Here is a 20272-nt window from a genome sequence, read left to right on the forward strand (position 1 = left end):
CTTTAACATCAAAAGGAGAGTCTAGGAGAATCTTCATTAGTTATTGGATGCATGGGGGGACATTGTCATTAAGGGCAAAGAAAAGGTTGAGGTACTTGGGTTCTTTGCCTCAGTCTTTAACAGAAAGATCAATTATCCTTAGAGCAACCAGACCCTGAGCTGGTACACAGGGACAGGGAGCAGCACTGACCTCCTGTAATCCAGGAGGGAGTAGTGAGCAACTTGTTTGTGAGCCATTAGACCCAAGTCCATGGGACCAGATGGGATTAACCCACGGGCACTGAAGGAGCTGGCAGGAGAGCTCACTGAGCTGCTCTGCATTTGTCATCAGTCCTGGACAGCCAGGGAGGTCTGGGTTGACCAGCATGAAGCCAATCCACAAGAAGGGATGGAAGGAGGATCCAGGGAGCTACAGGCCTGTCAGCTTCTGTAGTGGGATGGAATAGATCGTGAGTGTGATCACACAGCACATGCAGGAAAATCAGGGGATTGGGCCCAGCCAACACAGTTTTGGGAAAGGCAAGTCCTGCCTGACTTACCTGATCTCCTTTCATGACCAGGTGACCCACCTGGTGGATGAGGGAAAGCCTATGGATGTGTCTACCTGACCTTCAACAAAGCCTTTGACACCATCTCCCACAGCATTTTCCTGGAAAAGCTGGCAGCCCACAGCTTGGACAGGAGCACTCTTTGCTGGGTTAGAAACTGGCTGCACAGCCAGGCCCAGAGAGTGGAGGTGAACGGCGTCACATCCAGCTGAGGGCTGGTCACCAGTGGTGCTCCTCCGGAATTAGTATTTGGCCCAATCCTGTTTAAAATCTTTACTGATGATCTGTATGAGATCGACTGTACCCTCAGCAGAATTCACTGATGACAGCAAACTGTGTGCGAGTGTCCACCTGCCGGAGGGCAGGAAGGCTCTGCAGAGGGATCTGGACAGGCTGGATTGAAGGTGTGAGGTTCAATGAGGCCAAGTGTCAGGTCCTGCCCTTGGGTCACAACAACCCTGTGCAGGCTGGGGCAGGGTGGCTGGAGAGAGGCCCAGTGGAAAAGAGCCTACGGGTGCTGGCCAGCATCAGTCTGGGAGTGTGCCCAGGTGTCCAAGAAGGCCAATGGCATCCTGGCCTGTATCAGCAATAGTGTGACCAGCAAGGCACTGGTGATGCCACACCTTGAGATCTGCATCCTATTCAAGGTCCCAATTCAGGAAGAACACTGAGGTGCTCAAGTATGCCCAGAGATGATTGATGGAGCTGGTGAAGAGCCCAGGAGCAGCTGAGGGAGTAGGGTTTGTTCAGCCTGGATAAAAGGAGGCTCAGAGGTGACCTTACCATCTGCAACTCTCTGAAAGGAGGCTGTAGCCAGGTGGGGGTCAGTCTCCTCCAGGCAACCAGTGACAGGACAAGAGGACATGGTGCCTCAAGAAGCACCAGGGAAGGTTTAGGTCAGACATCAGGAAGATTTCTTTACAGAAGGGTGACCGGACATTGGAGTGGGCTTCCCAGGGAGGTGGTGGAGTCACCATGCCTTAAAGTGTTCAAGGAAAGACTGGACACAGCTGTGCCATGGTCTAGTTGATAATCAGTGATAGGCTGGATTTGATGACCTCAGAGGTATTTGCCAACCTAATTGACTCTGTGGTTTTGTTAGAGGAGACAAGACGCCTGGGAAGGGCACATGATGCTTCCAATAATAGGTTTTCACTTTTTCAATGTTCTCTGCAGCTATGCAGTAACCTGCCTGCCCACCAAGCAGAGAAGGCTTTAAGGCCTTGCAACACCTAAGGAAGTGGCACAGGGATTTGGCTAGAGGAGGGGGCAGGTCCCAGCAGGGCTTTTGGAGGTAGTCCTCCTTGTCATGGTTTCACAGTGCTGTCTTGGGCTCTTAAACTCCTCTATGAGGCAGATGGGGGTGGTCACTGACTACTGCAGCATCTGCCCCAGCCCACACCCTCCTGCCCTCCTGCTGCAGCACTTCCCTTTCCCAGAGGATAAGAGGTGGCAAAGGGACAGGGAGCATTTCTACACCAGCGCCTCCTTGTCCCTAGCAGCACATATGCTTGCCTCACACGGCTGCGGGGGGGGAGCGTGTTAGACCAGCTGCAGTGCAAGGAGGTGAAGGCTTGTGTGTTAAGTCAGGGTACCAGAACTGGGAAACAAAACTGCTGGGAAACAAAACTGCTCCACACCCCTCTGCATTTAACACCACCATAACCCAGCAAGACAACTTTGCTTCAGCGTCCCCCAAAGAGATTGGACAAACACTCTCAGCAGCAACCTGCTTCACCTTCATTTATTTTTGTTTTTATCTGTGCATTTTTTTCCAACCACACCACATTTCAACAGCATCTTTACACTATCCACCACTTCATATTTCAGCAGTTCCAAGTTTCTCCAGTTAGCGACTGGTATCACTACATAAGCGTTTTATTCTTTCCTACAGATCCAGCCAATTTCCCAGTCAAGTCAGGTGTACACCATTAGACCTAAAAGAAGATGGAGGTGTCCAACAGACTCAAGAAATGCAGCCAAAGCCCATGCTCAAAGCTTGGCATGATTGGAAGTTAAATCAGTTTTGAAAGACATTGCTATTTGGTATTAAAACACAGGATTACACTCAAGCATTTGCAACTGTATCCCCAGCATCAGTATTTGTCAAGGCTCAAAGAAAGTTACAGGTTTGCAAGTTCTAACTGCATTACCAGTTTTACAGAAGTCACATTTATAGTCAGAACCCTCACCATTAGTTAATATCAGAACTGATACTGACCGAAGCCAGTGAAAAAACTATTAAACTCCAATTAAAACCTTTAAAGTATTAAATGTTTCCTAAAAATTAAAAAAAAAAACCAACACAAAACCCTATTTGATTACTTAAGAACATTAACAGAGAAATATCTGAAGCATAAGTCCGTGCATGACTGACAAAATCCTTGCATAAAGCAAATTTACAACAAATAACAATACACCCTGAAAGAATGGCAGGGGGGGAAAATCAGTCAAGTCAGAAAGGGCAAGCAGAAAAAGTAGAAGTAACAGATCTAAGTCTATGAGGACATACAGGGTTGCTACAGGCCACACACAAAAATCAGATGAAAGGTCAAAGCAAAATGTTCAATTTTTTACCCTCCTTGCTTATTCAGGAGGTCATTGGTCAATGTACAGATGAAATGCATTTCTACGTATAATACCTAAAAAAAATAATTTGTACAGGAACAAAATTACTCAAAGCACGTAATTTCCTAAGCTAAAACTAAACAGCATTGAGTATAAAATTCTTTAAAACATTCACCTGCAAAATGAAGAGATCATAAACAGCTTGGAAGCCCCCTGCATGCTGACGGACCTGAGCACCTAAGGCAGTGTCTCTGCTGCTCACTGTGGTACAGAACACTCTGGTTTGGCTCTTATGTACCTCATGTTACTGGCCTAACTTAAAACTAAGACTGCTCTACTTTCAGTTGTGTTCTCAGTCTAGGCCTCTCCTGTAATGTGTATCGCTTAATTCAGCATTAAAACACTTCTCATCAAGACATGGGAGCAACGTGCTGCTGTCATGTTTAAAGCGAGGGAAGCCTAGCAGATGCAACAGTTGTTGCCAAGCCAGATGAGGTGCGAGCACTTGGTTCATCCACTGTCACTAACAGAAAGATTTCTGACATCCTGCAGGCCTGCAGGTCCAGCCCAGCACAAATGTGACAGTCCAATGAGTTACAGGCTGAAAGAAAAAAGCAAGCTCAGCCCTGTCTGGGGCATCTGGGGCTGGAGCTCCCAATACCTAGGTAAGGCTTGCGGCATGGAAGTCAGAAGTTTGTTCCACACCAACGCTTGCTTACTGTCTCTATTTAAAAGAGAAGAACTGCTACCAAGAGCAGTTCATGATTTCTTGACCACAACGCAATAAGAATTGCATTTTTCAGAAGTGGTCCATGAAGTTTCTCTACAACTGTTTATAGATACTGTAATAAGACACTAGACAATACATTTATAAAACATATTTCAATTGTACTATATGTTTTTTCAAACTGTGAAAATCTATCTGGCTTGGTAATAAAACAAATTTTTATGCTCTATGCTACTTTGAAAATGTGTTTCACATGCCCAAAATTAAGACAGTTTTCCTATGTCATATACTAGAGAACTTATCCCACTGCTCACTGAGAAGGTGCATCCCCTTTCATACTCACAAAACACTACGAATTGTTCCTCATTTCTGCAATTAATCTGATTTAAAGGACAAGCAGAGGTAACAAATTCAATTGCTTGGGGTTGGCTTCTTTTGTTGCAAGGTTAGAAATATTTTTTGGGGGAGGAGTGTGCCTGATTTTTATATAGGCAAGAGGGGAGAAATAAAATTACCATTAGAGAAGAGAAAAGTCAAACTAAATTAAAAGACAATAAAAAGAATTAATACTTTACTTCACAAATATCCCCTATTAGTCATAACTTTTAAGGCTTACAATGCTTACACAGTTTGTTTTTTTTTTAGAACACTCTTTTGTTGTATACAGGAGCACGTGAAAGCCAGTTTTAGTAAAAAAAATTCTTCCATCCCCATGTTAAGTTTTGCCATTAAAAAAAAAAAAAAATTTCACTAAAGTCCTGCAGACAAGACTCTGTCCACGGATGATCCCTCAGGCCTGCAGAGCACAGAACTGCTGAAACACAGCCAGAATGTGGTGGTCCAGTTCAGCTGTAAACAGGAGGTTCTCTAGTGTCACCATGTACTGCTGGATTATCTGGTGGTGCTGGCAGATAAAAAAACCAAAAACAAACAACATATGTTTACTGCTTTTACATTTATATCATCAGAATAGGCAGAGAAGTCAAGATATGTAAGAACCACAAGTGTTCTAATCTGAATTGTTTAGCACATCTAATTTCCACAACACAGAAGCCATGGATAAGAAAAGCATGATATAGAGGCACTGCTGACCACAAGCATGAAGCCTGTACTGAAATCCTGCCTTGTGCTCCCTGTAACTCCTCCCTCATGGATACTGAGCTGTGTGTAGGATCCAATGCCACTGCAGGTATCTTGGGAGAATCATGGTATTTGCTTTCCTCTGAAGACATCTACTACCAGGGAAGGAGTCATCCCAAGGGACAATTACACCAATGCTTCCGTTCTTCAACAGATCTTGTCCTCACACAGATATAACCTCCTGTAACTAATCACTTTCATCCAGCCACCTGTGCTTATTAACTGATTTAATACAGAGCCAAATATTCAAAAAACATGTTTCATAGATATTTACACATCTCACTAAAAGGAATCCTGCAATATTTTAATTCACTTATTTAAAACACGTCTATTTTAGCATTCTTGCTTGTTCACAACTTTGCCCTAACTAAAAACATGCAGTTAAGTGTAAATCGGTGAAATTCATAACCACATCTTGAAATATTTTTGCAGTACGCTTACAGTGAGGAAATTCTGCACTCAGGATCAGTCACTCCACCTGACTGCGGCAGGGATTTGGCCAGAGCCAGAGAGCTGTGACCTGGCCCCACACCAGCCCCTGGGGAAAAGCTACTGCTGCCACCTACTGCTACTCCCGGGGAGCCTCAGCCCTCCAGCAGCCGAGCTTTCCCAGAGAAGCACGGCCCCGCCAACACCCTTCCAGCTGAGAAATGAAACTTACCTGCAGGAAGATCTGCTGCAACCTCTCTATACAGCTCTTGTACCAAGGTGTAAATACATCAATTCCACCAGTCTCGCAGCGCACCAAGTGCTCCGTTAACAGCATAATGAAACGCTGCAGTAGGGGAGAAAAAACCCAAACTTGTTCAGTCTCATTAAACTAAAGAAGAATCCTAACCTAAGGTAAGAGGATATGGGTGTCAGAAGCTTTGAACAGCACTGTGAGAATAATTATTTTGCTTGGCAAATACTGAATTTAGTATGAAAATAAACTAGTTACCTTCTGGTTGTTCAGGAAATTGTGTGCTAGCAGAACTCCTCTCTTCCTAAGCACTTAAAACTCATCAGATCCTGTTCCAAACCAGTCTTTACAGAGGGATGATCTGGATTGACTCTAACCCATGGTGAAGTCATCAACCCCTTCCCATACGATTATTCCAAGAAAATGCCCAAGATAGTAGTGATGCTGAAAACTTATAAATCAAGTAACTTTGAAATTAAACTGAGAAGACACTTTGACCATCATTACCTGGAATATAACAAGAAAGAGATTCTTCTGCTCACTCTGGGCTGACTCTACTTTTTCCTGCAAGCGCTCTATCTGCTCTTCCAGTGGTCCATCTTCCCGATCGGTGCTTCGGTCATCATCGTCATCGTCATCATCACTGTCTCGCTGTAAATGACAACAACACGGGACTTAAACAGCAATTTGGCAGGTGTGGATACCATTAATGCCCTCTAGTTCCACCTGTGAAAACGTCTGCAGAACTACTGAAGAGCAGCACACAATTCTAGATAAAAATTTGGAAGGAAAAATTCTAATATGGGAACACCCTGGAAAAAAAATTACCAAGATTTCAGAGAAACTTAAGCAAGCACAGAGACTTATCAGAATCACGGCCTTTTCCTCCAGGAACGTGCTGGGGCTGACAGCCCAGCTGAGGTGTCCCTACACCAGGGCATGCAGCGTGAGCAGCAAAGAGGAGGAGTTGGAAGCCACCGTACTGCTGGACAGTTTTGACCTTGCTGTCACTCCTGAAACTCGGTGGGATGGATCCCATGACTGGAGTGTGACTAACAATGGCCACAGGCTGTTCAGAGGGAAGAAAGAGACACAGAGGGATTGCCCATCAAGAGCTGAGCGTGAGAGTCTCTGAAGAACAGGCATGAGCCGGTGTGAAGCTGGTGGGTGCTGATCCCAGCCCGGGCAGCACAGGGAGCCTTTGGCGGTGCCTGTGCCCGGCTCCGGCCAAGCAGAGCCCGCGGACGGAGCCTTCCCGCTCCAGCTGCAGGAGCACCCTGCTCACGGGCTCTGCTGCTGCTGGGGGACCACAGCACCCTGCCCAGGCTGGAAAAGGAGCTTTAGGCAATCCTTGAGGTTCCTAGAAAGCATGGAGGATAAATTCCTGACGCAGGGAGTAGCGAGCCCTACAACGGGGGAGGTGTCACCTGGATCTGTTGGTCACCAGCGCATGGGGGCTGATGGGGAATGGCAAGCCAGGAGACAGCCTGGGATCAGTGATCATGCCTTGGTGGAATTCACAGTCCTGAGGGATAGGGGTCAGGAAAGGAGTCAAGAGAGGGCCCTGAATTTCAGGAAAGCAGACTTTCAGCATTTCAGGGATACAGTCAATGAGATTGCCTGGGAGACTGCCCTCAGGGACAAAGGAGAGGAACAGAGCTGGCAAATTTTGAAGACAGCAAGAGCTTGCAATTCCCAGGAGCAAGGAATCAGACAAGGAAGGCAGGAGGAGACTGACACAGCTCAGTAGGGCACTGCTGGTCAAACTAAAAGGAAATAAGCAAATGGAGAAGCAGTGGCAACAAGGGCAGGTATCCTGGGAAGAGCATAGTAGGGCTGGGGTGGGGAAGGCCAAGGCAAAGCTGGAACTGAACCTGGCAAGGGACACAAGGAATAACAGGACAGTATGCCTCCCAAAAAAGGGAGGCCAAAGAAGGTGTGTCCCCTGACAGACAGTGCTGGTATGCTGGTAACAACAAATGAGGAGAAGGCTGAGGAACTCAAGCTTCTTCAAAATAACTTCTTTTCATGCCATCTTCAATGGTAACCCCTCTTCCCACATCCCTTGAGTGGACAAACAGCAAGATGGGGACTGTGGGAGCACAGTCTTTCCCACTCTAAGTAAAAATCAGGTTCGTGGCCACCTGAAGTACCTAAAAGTCTACAGGAGCCAAGGAGATGCATCCTAGAGTCCTGAGGCAACGAGCTGATGTAGGATGTAGTTGCCAAACCCCTCTCCCTGACATTTGAAAAGTTGTGGCTGTCAGGTGAAACCCCAGGTGACTGGAAAAGGGAAAACATTGTACCCATCTTTAAAAAGGGTAGAAAGGAGGACCCCTGGAACAGCTGACCTGTGAGCATCACCTCTGTGCCTGGGAAGATCATGGAACAGATCCTGCTGGAAGCTGTGCTCAGGCACATGGAGGACAGGGAGGTGATTTGGGACAGCCAGCACGGCTTTACCAAGGGCAAGTCCTGCCTGGCCAGCCTGCAGGCCCTCTGTGATGGAGTGACTCCCCTTGTGGACAAGGGAAAGGAGGCAGATGTCATTGATCAGGACTTTGACATGGCTCCCCACAACATCCTTCCCTCTAAAATGGAGAGAGATGGATTTGATGGGTGAACTGTTACATGAATAGGAAATTGCTGGCATCCAGAGGGTAGTGATCAACAAATGTGGAGTCCTAGTCAGCAGGACATCAGTGACCAGTGGTGCTGCCCAGGGATTTGTACTGGGACCAGTGTTATCCTAATTCATGACATGGACAAAGGGGTCAAGTGCACCCTCATCAAGTCTGCAGATGACACCAAGCTGTGTGGTGCAGCTGACATTCCTAAAGGACAGGATGCTGTCCAGAGGGATCTGCACAAGCTCAAGAAGGGGCCCACAGGAATCCCATGAGGATCAACAAGGCCAAGTTCAAGGTGCTGCACCTGGGCCAGGACAACCCCCAGTATCAGGGGACAGGCCGGGCATGAGCAGATGGAGAGCAGCCCTGTGAGAAGGACTTGGGGGTGCTGGTGGGTGAGAGGCTGGACATGACCCAGCCATGGCACTCCCAGCCCAGAGAGCCAAACGTGTCCTGGGCTGCATCCAGAGCAGCGTGGGCAGCAGGGCAGGGAGGGGATTCTGCCCCTCTGCTCTGCTCTGCTCTGGGGAGAGCCCACCTGGAACCTGCATCCAGCTCTGGGCTCCCAGCACAGGGAGGTCACGATGATCAGAGGGATGGAGTATGTTCATCCCTCTGAAAGGCTGAGAGAATTTGGATTGTCCAGCCTGGAGCAGAGCAGGCTCTGAGGTGATCTAACTGCAGCCTTCAAGTATTTGAAGGGAGCCTCCAAGGAAGAGGTACTAATTACAAGAGCATGCAGTGGTAGAACAAGGATGAATGGCCTTAAACTGAAAGGCAGTAGGTTCATATAAGAAATAGAGAAGAAATTCTTTACTGTGAGAAGGGTGAGGCACTGGAACAGGTTGCCCAGAAAAGCTCAGGATGCCCCATCCCTGAGACTGTTCAAGGCCAGACTGGATGGAGCTCTGAGCAAGCTGGTCTAGTGGGGAGTTGGAAGTGTCCCTGCTCATGGCAAGGGCTTAAAACTAGGCGATCTCCAAGGTCCCTTCCTACTCAGGCCAATCTGTGATTTCACAGTTTATTTAAGGGAAAGAGTGAAAGGCAATATGCCTGCTAATTTTATCATTACATAGTAACAAACAACTTTGTTTTAAAAAACAATCTGGCATAGATTTTTTCAAATTGTATTTACTATAGCAAGACAGGTAATTAACTAAAGAGTTCTGAAATCTCAGGGTTTTAAAAAATAATGCACCTGGTGCAAATTCTCTCCTGCACTTGGTGCAAGAACTCAGATGAATCCAGCTAGTTAGCACAACAGGAAGGCTGAAGACTGCAGCCACTGTTATGAAGTGGGTACTCCCTATATTCATGATCAAAAAGGTTACTCTCAAGACTAGAAAAGGTCAGCACAGAAACAGATCTACTAACTAGGACCATGACATGCTTCACTGCATCAAAAACAACACAACACCACCCACAAAATACACCTAAAAACCAGCTCAGGTGACTAAGTCTTAAACAAGACTACAAGGCATAGAGGAGGAAAGACAGGATCTGATGGATTATGGTAAATTCAAACACAAGACACTGCTTTAGTATCATATAGTTGTTTCTGTGCAAAGACATCCATACATCACCAGCTCAAAACTTTCAATATCTGTAAAAGAAGCATGTGTAACTTGGGATAAATGCGTTAACTCACCTACAGCATAGGAAATGAAGTTCATAACGACAAGGCAGGTACAGCTCTGAATCAGTATAAAAACCAAAAACTTACCAGAACAAATGAGAATTTAATTTTATCTCTATAGGAACTTGCCTTTTTCCCATCTATAGAGGTTTCCTGAACTCAAAACACTGAAGGACCAGATAAATCATGTAAGCATTGGACTCATTCCATGGTAAGGGAACACTCTTCATGCTGGGGAAATGAAAACTTCCTCTAAAAGGAATGGTCATGCAGCAGAGCAACAGCCTGCAGAACTACTCACTGTTGCATACAAATGTTTCTTCCTGGCACAATACTCATTTAAAGTACTAAGTAATAAAGAGCTGCAGCAAGAGACAAGGACAGAAATTAAAACACTGATATATTTAGAGATGCCAGAGAAGCTCTTTGCCTCACAGTAAGATCAATGACTACACCTAAATGTTCCATAATCACAGGCATTTATTAACTGGTCATCAATGTAGACTGAGGAGGCAGCCAGGATGGCTGTTGCTGTGAGTGAAGGAAACAAGATGAAGGCACTAGGAAGAACCAACACTGGCAAGCTGGGAGTTCATAGTGATCTCTCAACAGAAGTTTCTGGACAAATGACTGACTTGAGAGCTTTCTTCAAAAAACATCAGCAAGCTCTGTGTCACATTTTGACATTAACCTCATTCATAATTTTGGAGCTAGCTAAGGGTTTTCTGCAGGTAAACACACTTACAGACCTCAAAGAAACACAGAAATTCTCTCTTGCTTTCTGCAATTCAGCGTATTTATATCCTGACTGAATTCTGTCATAACTAAGTCCTGCATTCAGGCAAGCTTCCTCAGGCCCCATCTTTTCCAGCTGCCACAGATGAAGACACTCACTCCCTTTTACTGGCCCACTTGAGACAACAGAACACAACAGCAGCTGGTTCCTCAACAGTTTGTTGTATTTAATAATGCAAGAACATGCAACCATATTCAGGAAAATAAGTTGGAAGAAGGAAGTGCCATGCCAGTGTCAGAATCCAGCAGCATCCATCAGAAGAACAGTAACAGCCAACTTCTCAATTTCAAATAGCTGTTTCTGTGCACTTCTGCATGGAAGCCACAAGAGCACTCTTTTATAGAATTTACTATGAATAATTTGTAACTGTTCTTACTGTTCTCTAATAAGGTAATTGGAATCCAGATTAGAAGGCAAGTGGAAGTTCACATTGGAAGAGAAACTTGTGAGAGAGAACTTGAACAGACCAAATACGTATACATGCCTTTAAAAGGTTTTACTGAATTCTTAAATTACAGCTAGGACCAAGAACATGCATCTGATTTTTGATGTCTCAGTGCTACAGCTGACCACACCTCTGCAGACATACTTCCTGAACAATCATACATATTCAGTCCTTCCCAAAACTAACTGAGTGTCTGTAGATCAGCATGCAGGCTTATATAACTTGGTTTAAGATTTACAAACAAATTACTCACTCTTTTGTGCTGCCTGGCCAATCTTGCTTTGGTCTCCTCCAGTTCTTTATGAATCTTCAGGACATGCTTATTCATCTTACGAATTGTGGAATGTAAGATCTCCCAGATATAAAACCTAGGAAAGACACACAGCTCAAAACACCACATTACATACTACTTGAAAATAGGAAATTAAATGTCAGTTTTTAACAGAAAAATATAAGTGGGAGAATTAGAAAATCTACATATCATTTAAGGAGACATCTATCTACCAGAGTGAATGAACACTCAGCATATAGGAAAGCATACTTGTAATGCAAGAAATCTTAGCCATCAGCTCTTGCCTATTTGTTGCAGTACACTTCAGAGTCAGAATTTTATTTCATATACACACCGCAAGAGTATTAACACCAAACTTGACTCCTCAGATCTAACAGTTCTGATCTCAGTTTGCAGTGCACCTGTGGCGGCACAAGTTACATCCCACCCCAAGGGCCAGGACGTGCCCAGCCAGCAGCAATACGACACACAGCAACAGACTGTCTAGCAACAGCTCCACTTCAGCAGGCTTAGACACTGCTAGCAAAATTACACACTAGCAGCAATCTTGCACTTCATGCCAACATTCATACCCCAATTCAGAAAGAAAAGTGTTGAAGTACGTATTTTGTAGAAAGGGCAAAAGCCCAATTGTACCTTATTCCACTACTGAGTTTTCAAAGATTGTACTATGTACTAGAGAGTTAAAACAGCAAATCAAAGACAAACAACCCAAACCAAGTTCTTGTTACCTGGTAAAATCATGTGCCAGCTCTGAAGAAAAGATCCAGTTTGCTACTGCAGCACAGTCAACAATTTGTGTCCGAATCATCTTGTCCACAAGCACAGCAATCATCTGTATTTTGTGAAAGACAATACATACAAAATATATGTAAAACATTCCATCCTCACATAAAACCAGAGATGATTCGATGCAACACTACATCAAGTGGTATTACTGAGTAATTTCAAATACTTTAACAAACTGGGTAGTCTAGCTTAAAATATTTCAAATGAGGGGATCTGTATCAATTACATACAGCATTTTAACTCTCTTAACAACCATACCTACTTCTGAAACTATCACTCCTTATTAGCATACATACTCCCATACAAAAGCAAAAAATACAAAAATCAGAGCTAGAACTGAGGCCTTGAGAGACACGAGCACTAGTATTTGACATCAAAGTACTCCAACCAGAGTACATACACCTGTCAGATCACCATAATGAAGGAGCTGCTGTTAGCCTACTCTCCTGGAACTGCAACAGCCCTCAGACATGACATTAAGCTGTTCTCGACAGGGCACATTAACCTCAGGATAGAACAAACAAGCATTGTGGAGCCACTGGAAAGGTTTACTTGCTACAGGCACTGCCATGATTCTGAGGGAGTTGCAAGCCATCTAGCATGCAACTTCAAAGAAGAGTTACTGACTAAAGAAGACGCAAGCTGTTCAGAAAAAGGGGCTTATCTTAGTTACTCATGTGATTGAATGCCACAGTATCTAAGAACCACAGCCTGCACTGTATTTATCCTTACAACCACCCGTTGTCAAATGAGGAAGTGTAACAAAGCTCCTTATAAGGAAGGAAAATTAAAATAACTGAATGAATCATACAGAGGACTCAGCACTCAACTTTCAAGTCCCAGGATAGTATCCTATGTTCTATTTGTCTTTCTGCATTGCCAGGAAGGATTTCTGATTACTTAGCCCAGTCTTCCAAAAACCACACATCTAGGATTTCAAGAAAATATTTAACCTCAATGTTAGAGTTTCTCTTTATGAAGTCACCACCACTAGCTTGCTTTTAAATCCAGAGACTATTGGCTCCTGCTATTAAGTCACTACCTGCAGCACAGACCACTCATTAGTGCTTTAAGCCATAAAGCATTGTTGGTCTGAACCAAATCAAAGGATGTTCCCACAGACATGGGAATAGGGTGTACATCCTGAAAACAGACTCTGGACAAGTGTCCTGCTCTGAAGGCACCATTCCTTCCATGCGACAAGGAGGTTGAGGACTTGGGAGTAAGAAAAAAGTTCTTCATCAGAAGCAAAAACCACTGAACTACAGTAGAAGCAAGAGAAGAAGATTAAGTAATGATTAAGTAAAAGAGCAAATAGCAGACCTTCCTGAGTTTTGTACATGAGATTTTTTAAAGGGATCTTGATTTATTAATAAAAATGTAACATGACTATCTAGTCTGGTTTTGAAACCTCCATCTCAGTTTGGTAATGCTGTGATACAAAGGAATGAAGAGGAAGCTGATTCAGGTGTTACACTGCAGTTATGAAATTTCTTCTGATCCAGTAAAATGGCAGCAAAAAGTAGGTCAGACTGTAAATGTCACATTTGCAAGGTCAGTAAACTGGGTAAGAAGTTAAATATATATTTTTTTAAATCCTCATTTTATGATGTTTTTAAGAGATGTAACAGCTTGCACCAGTATCTTCTAGGTGCTCATTTTTTCCACTAGAGAATGGACCACAGGTCTAGTAGCAGATGCAAGAATTACTCCTGGTTCTCAGTGGCATCACTTCTTATAGTCTTGCCTGTGCAACTGCGAGGCACAGTTCACTTTCCAGCAACACAAACAAACTGGCAAGGAATACATGAAGTAACTAATGCAGGCAAAGTCAGCCCAAGTTCCTCATTGATTTCTATTCATAGAATGACAGCTGATGTTAAACACAATTGCTGAGAAGAAACAGAACAGCTTAAACAACTGAGACATCTTTTGTAGGTCTTTTAGGGTGTTAACTCCTCTGGCTCGAGAGTGAACACATTATCCCAGCGCTGTCAGACTGATCCTGTTCTGAACAGCCACTACTGCAGCTCTACTCACCCTGCCCACACACAACAGTGACTCCAGCATGAGCTCTGTGTAATAACTGGACAGCTTCCACTAGCAGTTGTTGTGGGGGGAAAAAAAAAACCCTAAAATCTCTAGGCTTCCACATTTCTAGGATTGTGGCCTGTTTTAAAAATGAGATCTACATCTTGTTTAAATTTATGTATTTATGTTGCTTTCAAACTTTGAACAAAGCCATGGTTTCAGCAAAAGTTAGTCTCTTGTTCAACAGCCAGCACAGTTTGAATCTGAGTCTTAAAGACAGTCCTTGCTCTTTCACAGTGAATTCTACCTGAGAAAGAAGCAGTACCACTGATGGCATATGGTTTATGGCCTTCATTTGAGTAGTAGCAACAATACAAAAAACCTAAACTTCTTTAGAATGACAGTAGACAAATCTTAAAGGATATAAAACAAACTGTACATTTTTTAATTCACATATGACCTCTGTGAGCTGAAACTCACAAAGATCCTTGACATTTCAGGATCTTACCTGTGGATGATTCTTCCAAACCTCATACACAACTCTCAGAACGTGAAGCTTCCCCTCATCACTTTCAGCAAGTGTTTTGAAGACTTCATGAAACCTTTTAATAGAAGTAAGTAGTCAACGGATAGGATGGGACCAGGTCAAAAGAGCAGCAGATATAAGGCAAGTGGTTTACATTGGCTAAAAGAAAATTATGTGACTATCTACAGCATTTCTTAGACAACTGTTCCCTGGAAAATATTACCATCCTGAGCTAAAATAGTCTACAAAGAAATGACACCTCCTAACAGCAACTTATATGCTAGTGGTGAACCTGCTTCCTGAAGCTAGGCTACATTTCTCAGGCTCTCAGAAGCAGGAGGCACTTTTCTGCTTCATGTGCTTATCTATACACAGCTGAACCAAAATTTGCTGCCTTTTTAGCCTTAGACCTTCCTCTTAACGTATTTCTCTAACTTCAGACACTTATCCTAAGTGCCTCTTTTCCAAGGAGAGGCTGCTAAAAGCACCTATTTTAGCAGTTACTCTGACTGCTACACTGCATTCATAGCCCAGCTTATTGTAATATAACTATAAAGCATAAGAGGCTCTTCTTGATCTCTTGGCTGCCACTGCTGTTGTGCAGCAGAGAAAATACAGTGGTCTAAGCATTTGAATCACCCTGCCTCTTTTACTCCTGACTGCAGGTTACTACCTGCAGCTTCTTATCAACATTGCCTCTGTAGAGCTTCCAGGTGCACGTTTTTTGTAGTAGTTTTATCTGTCTTTAGGGCCAGATAGAAAAATAACTCATTAAGTCATGCAAGTGACTACCTTTCATGTAACAAACCCCTTAATACCCACTTCAAACCACAAACGATTAAAAACATTTCTCTAATTTTGCTAAAAATGGTGCAGTAAATTCTTTGCAGTTCCAGCATATCTTTAAGGGATGAATTCTAAACTCTTTTAGTATGGATTTTACTCTGCTTTCGTAGACAGAAGAAATGAGCAGCAGACTATTTTGAAGTTTCATGTTTTCTTTTTCTTTCCTTTTTTTTTTTTACACAAATATAATTGTCCTAGATTCATATTCATAGTACAAGATATTGTGATGGTAGCTACCCAGTCATTGAAATGTAGGGAAATCCCTTTTTCTTTGCCATAATCAGCAAGTAAGCAATACAAAAATGAAGTAATTTTCCAAACCTGTCTCATTTATATCACATGACTGGAATGTATACATTTCTGTTAATTCCATTCCTAATGCATAATGCATCTACATGTATAATGTAGGATTTACACTACCATTCCTTCAGTAAGCATGTCATTAGCTCTCCTAGTCATATTGCTTTGTGGAATACCAACAATGCTGAAGCTGGCATTCCCCTTCTTTTATCATGCATTTCACTGTCAGAATTAAACTGTTCTGTGAGCCCCAAAATAATGCAGATGATATACTTACTTTGCCAGGGCGCTGAAGGAGTGGCTGAAAGACTTTGCAGCTAGATGGAGCAGAGTCTGAACAAAGACTTCTATTTTCAGAGGGTTGAAAGTAAATCCTTCACCTGCAAGTTATTTGAAGTTGAAACTATTAAATACTTCAAGTAAAGCATGTAAGCCACTCATACAGCTGTAGAGATAACTTATTGTTTTAGCTCATTTCACACGAGTTCCATACACAGAGCTTTGCAGGGCTGAGCAAGGAGCTAGTAAAGACTCCCACAAAATGTGCAGTTTCACGCTCCAATTTTGCCATGGAGAAGATGTGCAGAAACCTTTGTCACCAACATGAACTTCTGTCAGACACACAGCCACCCCACTAACATGTGACAGCACTGGTGGCAGCACAGAAAGTCAGCAAAGGAAACACTGCAGCTGTGCACCAAGATGAGGTCCTTGGAAAGCCATAAAGATGGGGGCATGGGTGAGGAGGGAGAAGGTAAGGATCACTAACATACAGAGGCCAACCATTTAGGATATAGGAGAGGGGTCCACCAGGCACGTACAGCAAATATGGCTATTATAGTGAATGGTGTCAGGTGCCCTCCTGAAGCTGAACATGGGCAGAAGGAAGAGCATTAACTAGTGGGTAATGCCAAAAGCGGATCAGGAAGCATGATAGTGGATCCCAGGGAAAAAAAATCCACCAGACCATGGTTGCTCTCTGCCTTGCAGCTGAACCCTTGCAAATACTACAAAAATAATGAAGCATTCGCTATTGTTTAGATCACTTCTAACTGCCTCTCACACCCCTCACTCCATAAAACACTCAGGCTTTAGGAATGAGTGCTGCCTGCGGCTGCAAGGCTTAGAGGAATGTGAGTAGTCCCTCTGTGAGACTTAATCTGTGGAACATGCCAGCCAGCAGGCTTGCTGTCTAATGTGTTGGGGGACTGCCCTGAAGGGAGGGAAGCTCTTAGGGCAGAAGCCCTGAATTTCAGAACTGCCCTCTGCCACTGAAAGCAAAGAGGATGTTAAATTCTTTTATTCCATCAATAATTGCAAGAAAACACACCTCAAGCACAAGGTTACCTCTAGGAAAAACAAGCAGGCCTCTGCATGTAAGATGTTCACAGAAAAAAACTAGCAGTGGTGTATTTACTGCTCAAATGAAACCACTACTAGAAGGAAAAGCATACAGGTCTGTGAACCAACACATTCAGCTCCAAAGCATGGCAGATCAGTCTACACATGGAATGAATGACAGTTTGTATCTTACCATCATCATCATCCTGGTTTGGATTAGGTACATCTTTTAAAATGCTGAAGATTTCATCATTGCTGGCCTTATTTTTAATTGCGATTGTTAAACAGAGTGCCACAGTATATCCAGGAAGAGACCCTGAACAAAAAACAAAAAAAGGTCAAAAACGTGGAAAGGCAAGTAAGCACTTTTAACATCAGTCTGCCCCTCAGAGAAACAAGAACCCTTCCCAGCTACACCTAAAGCTTGGTGTTTCTAATATCATTGTCAACCTCAATATGCCATAAAATTGATCAACACATTTTCTGGTCTTCATGTTAAATTCAAAATTTGGAGTAGAACTTTTAGATGTGAGCTCCGGCAATCATGTTCCTCACTAAAGCTCTACTTCAGTTTCCACCAGGTTTCTAAAAATACAATACTTCCTTGTTTTTCCTCACTATATCTTTGATGATGACACTTTTATGCTTAGGACTGTATTTACACTGAGCAATAAAAGGAATAATAAGGTCCCTCTCTACTTCAGTGTCTATGGTATCAGTTCTTTCTGTATGCTCATTAAATCATGTTTACAGGTAAAATATTCTAGTGCTCCATGAAGTTCAAAAAATAATTTCTCATTATCACTTCTGATGCTGATTTCCATAGTATTGTGCTTTAACAGGTGAAATAGATGAATTGTCTAATTTTAGACTTCTGGCAAATAATACTGCACCAGCAATAGTATCTTGATGTATCTGGATTTTCTTTGCTTCATAAGTAGCAGAAAGGATTAGAGAGATCCAGGCTTAATACATATTAATTGCTCATGTGAAGCATATTTACCCATACAAAAATCATGTATATTTGATCTGTATTCTTTTTTATCAAGACAACTCATATTACAGTCAGTTTAGTGTGCTCCCTTGCTGAAACACTTCTTCAACTTGACCACTAGTAATTTCAATACTTACTATTGCTCTCATCTCCGTATTTGTAAATGCACACTGGATTAGCAGGGCTGAGGACAGAAAAACTTGCAGGAACAATGTCTATTATTCGCTGATGGTAGGAGAGTCTGGAAATAACAAGTTCCACAGCAGTTGAATTAAAAAAGGAATAATACCACAGCTAATGAGTTCTTTATAATGTTTTTCTGTATGTAATGTCCATAGAACAAGATTCAGGATTCCTATACAACAGAATGGTAATTCTGCTGGGTAGTAAGAGCTGAATAAACCAAACTTATTAGAATATGCTTTCTATTTTAACTCTGTGATGTTAGAGTTTCATCTTCATACAATTAATTTGCCTTGTGAAAAGGCTGCCTGGTAAGAAATTTTATGCAAAAACCTGTGCTGCAGAAAGCCAGTAAGATGTCAGTACTCAAAGCAGGAAAAATATTAAACCAGACACCTTCATTTTACTTTCCAGGTTCATTTCACTCTCACAAAGACTTAATTTGCTATCAGAGTTTTCAGTGCAATGGAAGACTGCCGCAGAAAAAAATGCATTTGTTGCGCAGCACAATGCTTTCACACTTTGGATACAGAATTCACCCAAACCTCGATTGTTTTCACATAAGATGCTGAACAACATAGCCTTTTCCAACTACTTCGCTCTTCTACACCACTCTAATGTCAACAATTTTAAGCCCAGACTACTTATCAGAACTACTGATTATGTAGTCTTGTTGAGTTTGGAGATTTTGTTTGTTTAGACAATTGTTGCTTCGTTTAAAGTAAATGAACATCAGAGGCACCTAGAAAAATCAAGACTAAGTTCTTAGTTTTTAATACAATTAATGGTCAGTTCCCTCTATTTCTGTGAATGTTGAATAGTTTCCACGAATATAGCCCAACTTCTCTTTCTTCCCATGCGTATGGTGAAGCATGTCTTTAAGTAACTACGGTGTGCATGGATAGCTCACTACTGTCTGCATCACCTGTTTCTCCCTCACTTTAAAGGCAGTGTCCTACAGCAGGTAAACCAGATTAAAAATCATACAAAGAGACTCATCTTTTAACTGAAAATTAATTTTAAGAATGGATGTGCCCAAGACAAGAGTCAAGTTAAAAGGAATCTGGCAGTATTCAGATGAAACTCTTCCTTGAATGCAACTATGGAAAGATCATACTTACCGCATACACTTTTCCAAAACCTCTCTCACAAATTTGGGTTTGGGTTTTTCAAGGTCCTGAGTAAGACAATCTGACCTATCAAATGACAAAACACAATGGTTTTAGCAAAAGCATTTTGTTTTGTTAGTCTCTTTTTGGCTTGGTCTGATAGAACAAAGCCTGAAGACAATGGGGGTGCTGGACCATTGGAGTGTAGGCACTTTAAGCCATGGAGGTAAGTTAATCACTCCTCCCTTACTGGCAATTAGCATAGCTGGAGTTTCATCTCATCTCTGTGTGATAAATTTTCAAGTAACCTCCCTTCCCCCACCACACTAAAAATAATTTGTGGATATGGTTAGCTGGCTTCCCCTTTCCTTAGGAAAAGAACCTTGAGTGATTTCACAGTCTGTTTCTCCCTCAGCTCTTCTGGCTGATTTCAGATGCATTGCAGGTAAAGAAAAGCGTGAAATACAGTTACTTGCAAGCTTTGTGAAAAAAGTCTCTTGTGAGAGAGATTTACAGAAGCACTGCTATCAAGGAACATCCAGGCAAACTAAAACTAACTCTTTGAAGACTGCTGCCTGGTCAGTTACCACGGATGCATGCCAGGATAGCCACCAAGCACTCAACTCCACAAGAGGACAGTGCATGAAACTCAAATAAAGCCACAGAACCCTATTGGAAGGCTGAACCCC

The 20272-nt window shown here is 42.8% G+C and overlaps 1 protein-coding gene across 1 annotated transcript in view; it reads right to left on the minus strand.

The window, feature by feature from the left end:
- Window positions 1-3191: 3191 nt before the first annotated feature.
- NCBP1 (nuclear cap binding protein subunit 1) overlaps window positions 3192-20272 on the minus strand; it is a 28861-nt gene continuing 11780 nt past the window's right edge. Inside the window, exons 14-23 of the mRNA XM_054287703.1 lie at window positions 19596-19670; window positions 18429-18532; window positions 17491-17613; window positions 16234-16336; window positions 14793-14886; window positions 12196-12299; window positions 11426-11540; window positions 6173-6316; window positions 5645-5758; window positions 3192-4747 (exon numbers count right to left, since the gene is read on the minus strand). Of these exons, the coding sequence (XP_054143678.1) occupies window positions 4634-4747; window positions 5645-5758; window positions 6173-6316; window positions 11426-11540; window positions 12196-12299; window positions 14793-14886; window positions 16234-16336; window positions 17491-17613; window positions 18429-18532; window positions 19596-19670 (1090 nt within the window). The 3' untranslated portion in view covers window positions 3192-4633. The remainder of the gene's footprint in view (window positions 4748-5644; window positions 5759-6172; window positions 6317-11425; window positions 11541-12195; window positions 12300-14792; window positions 14887-16233; window positions 16337-17490; window positions 17614-18428; window positions 18533-19595; window positions 19671-20272) is intronic.

This window comes from Melozone crissalis, unplaced genomic scaffold, assembly GCF_028551555.1.
Source record: "Melozone crissalis strain CALT ecotype California unplaced genomic scaffold, PUWL_Pcris_2 ptg000005l_1, whole genome shotgun sequence".
Lineage (NCBI taxonomy): Eukaryota > Metazoa > Chordata > Aves > Passeriformes > Passerellidae > Melozone > Melozone crissalis.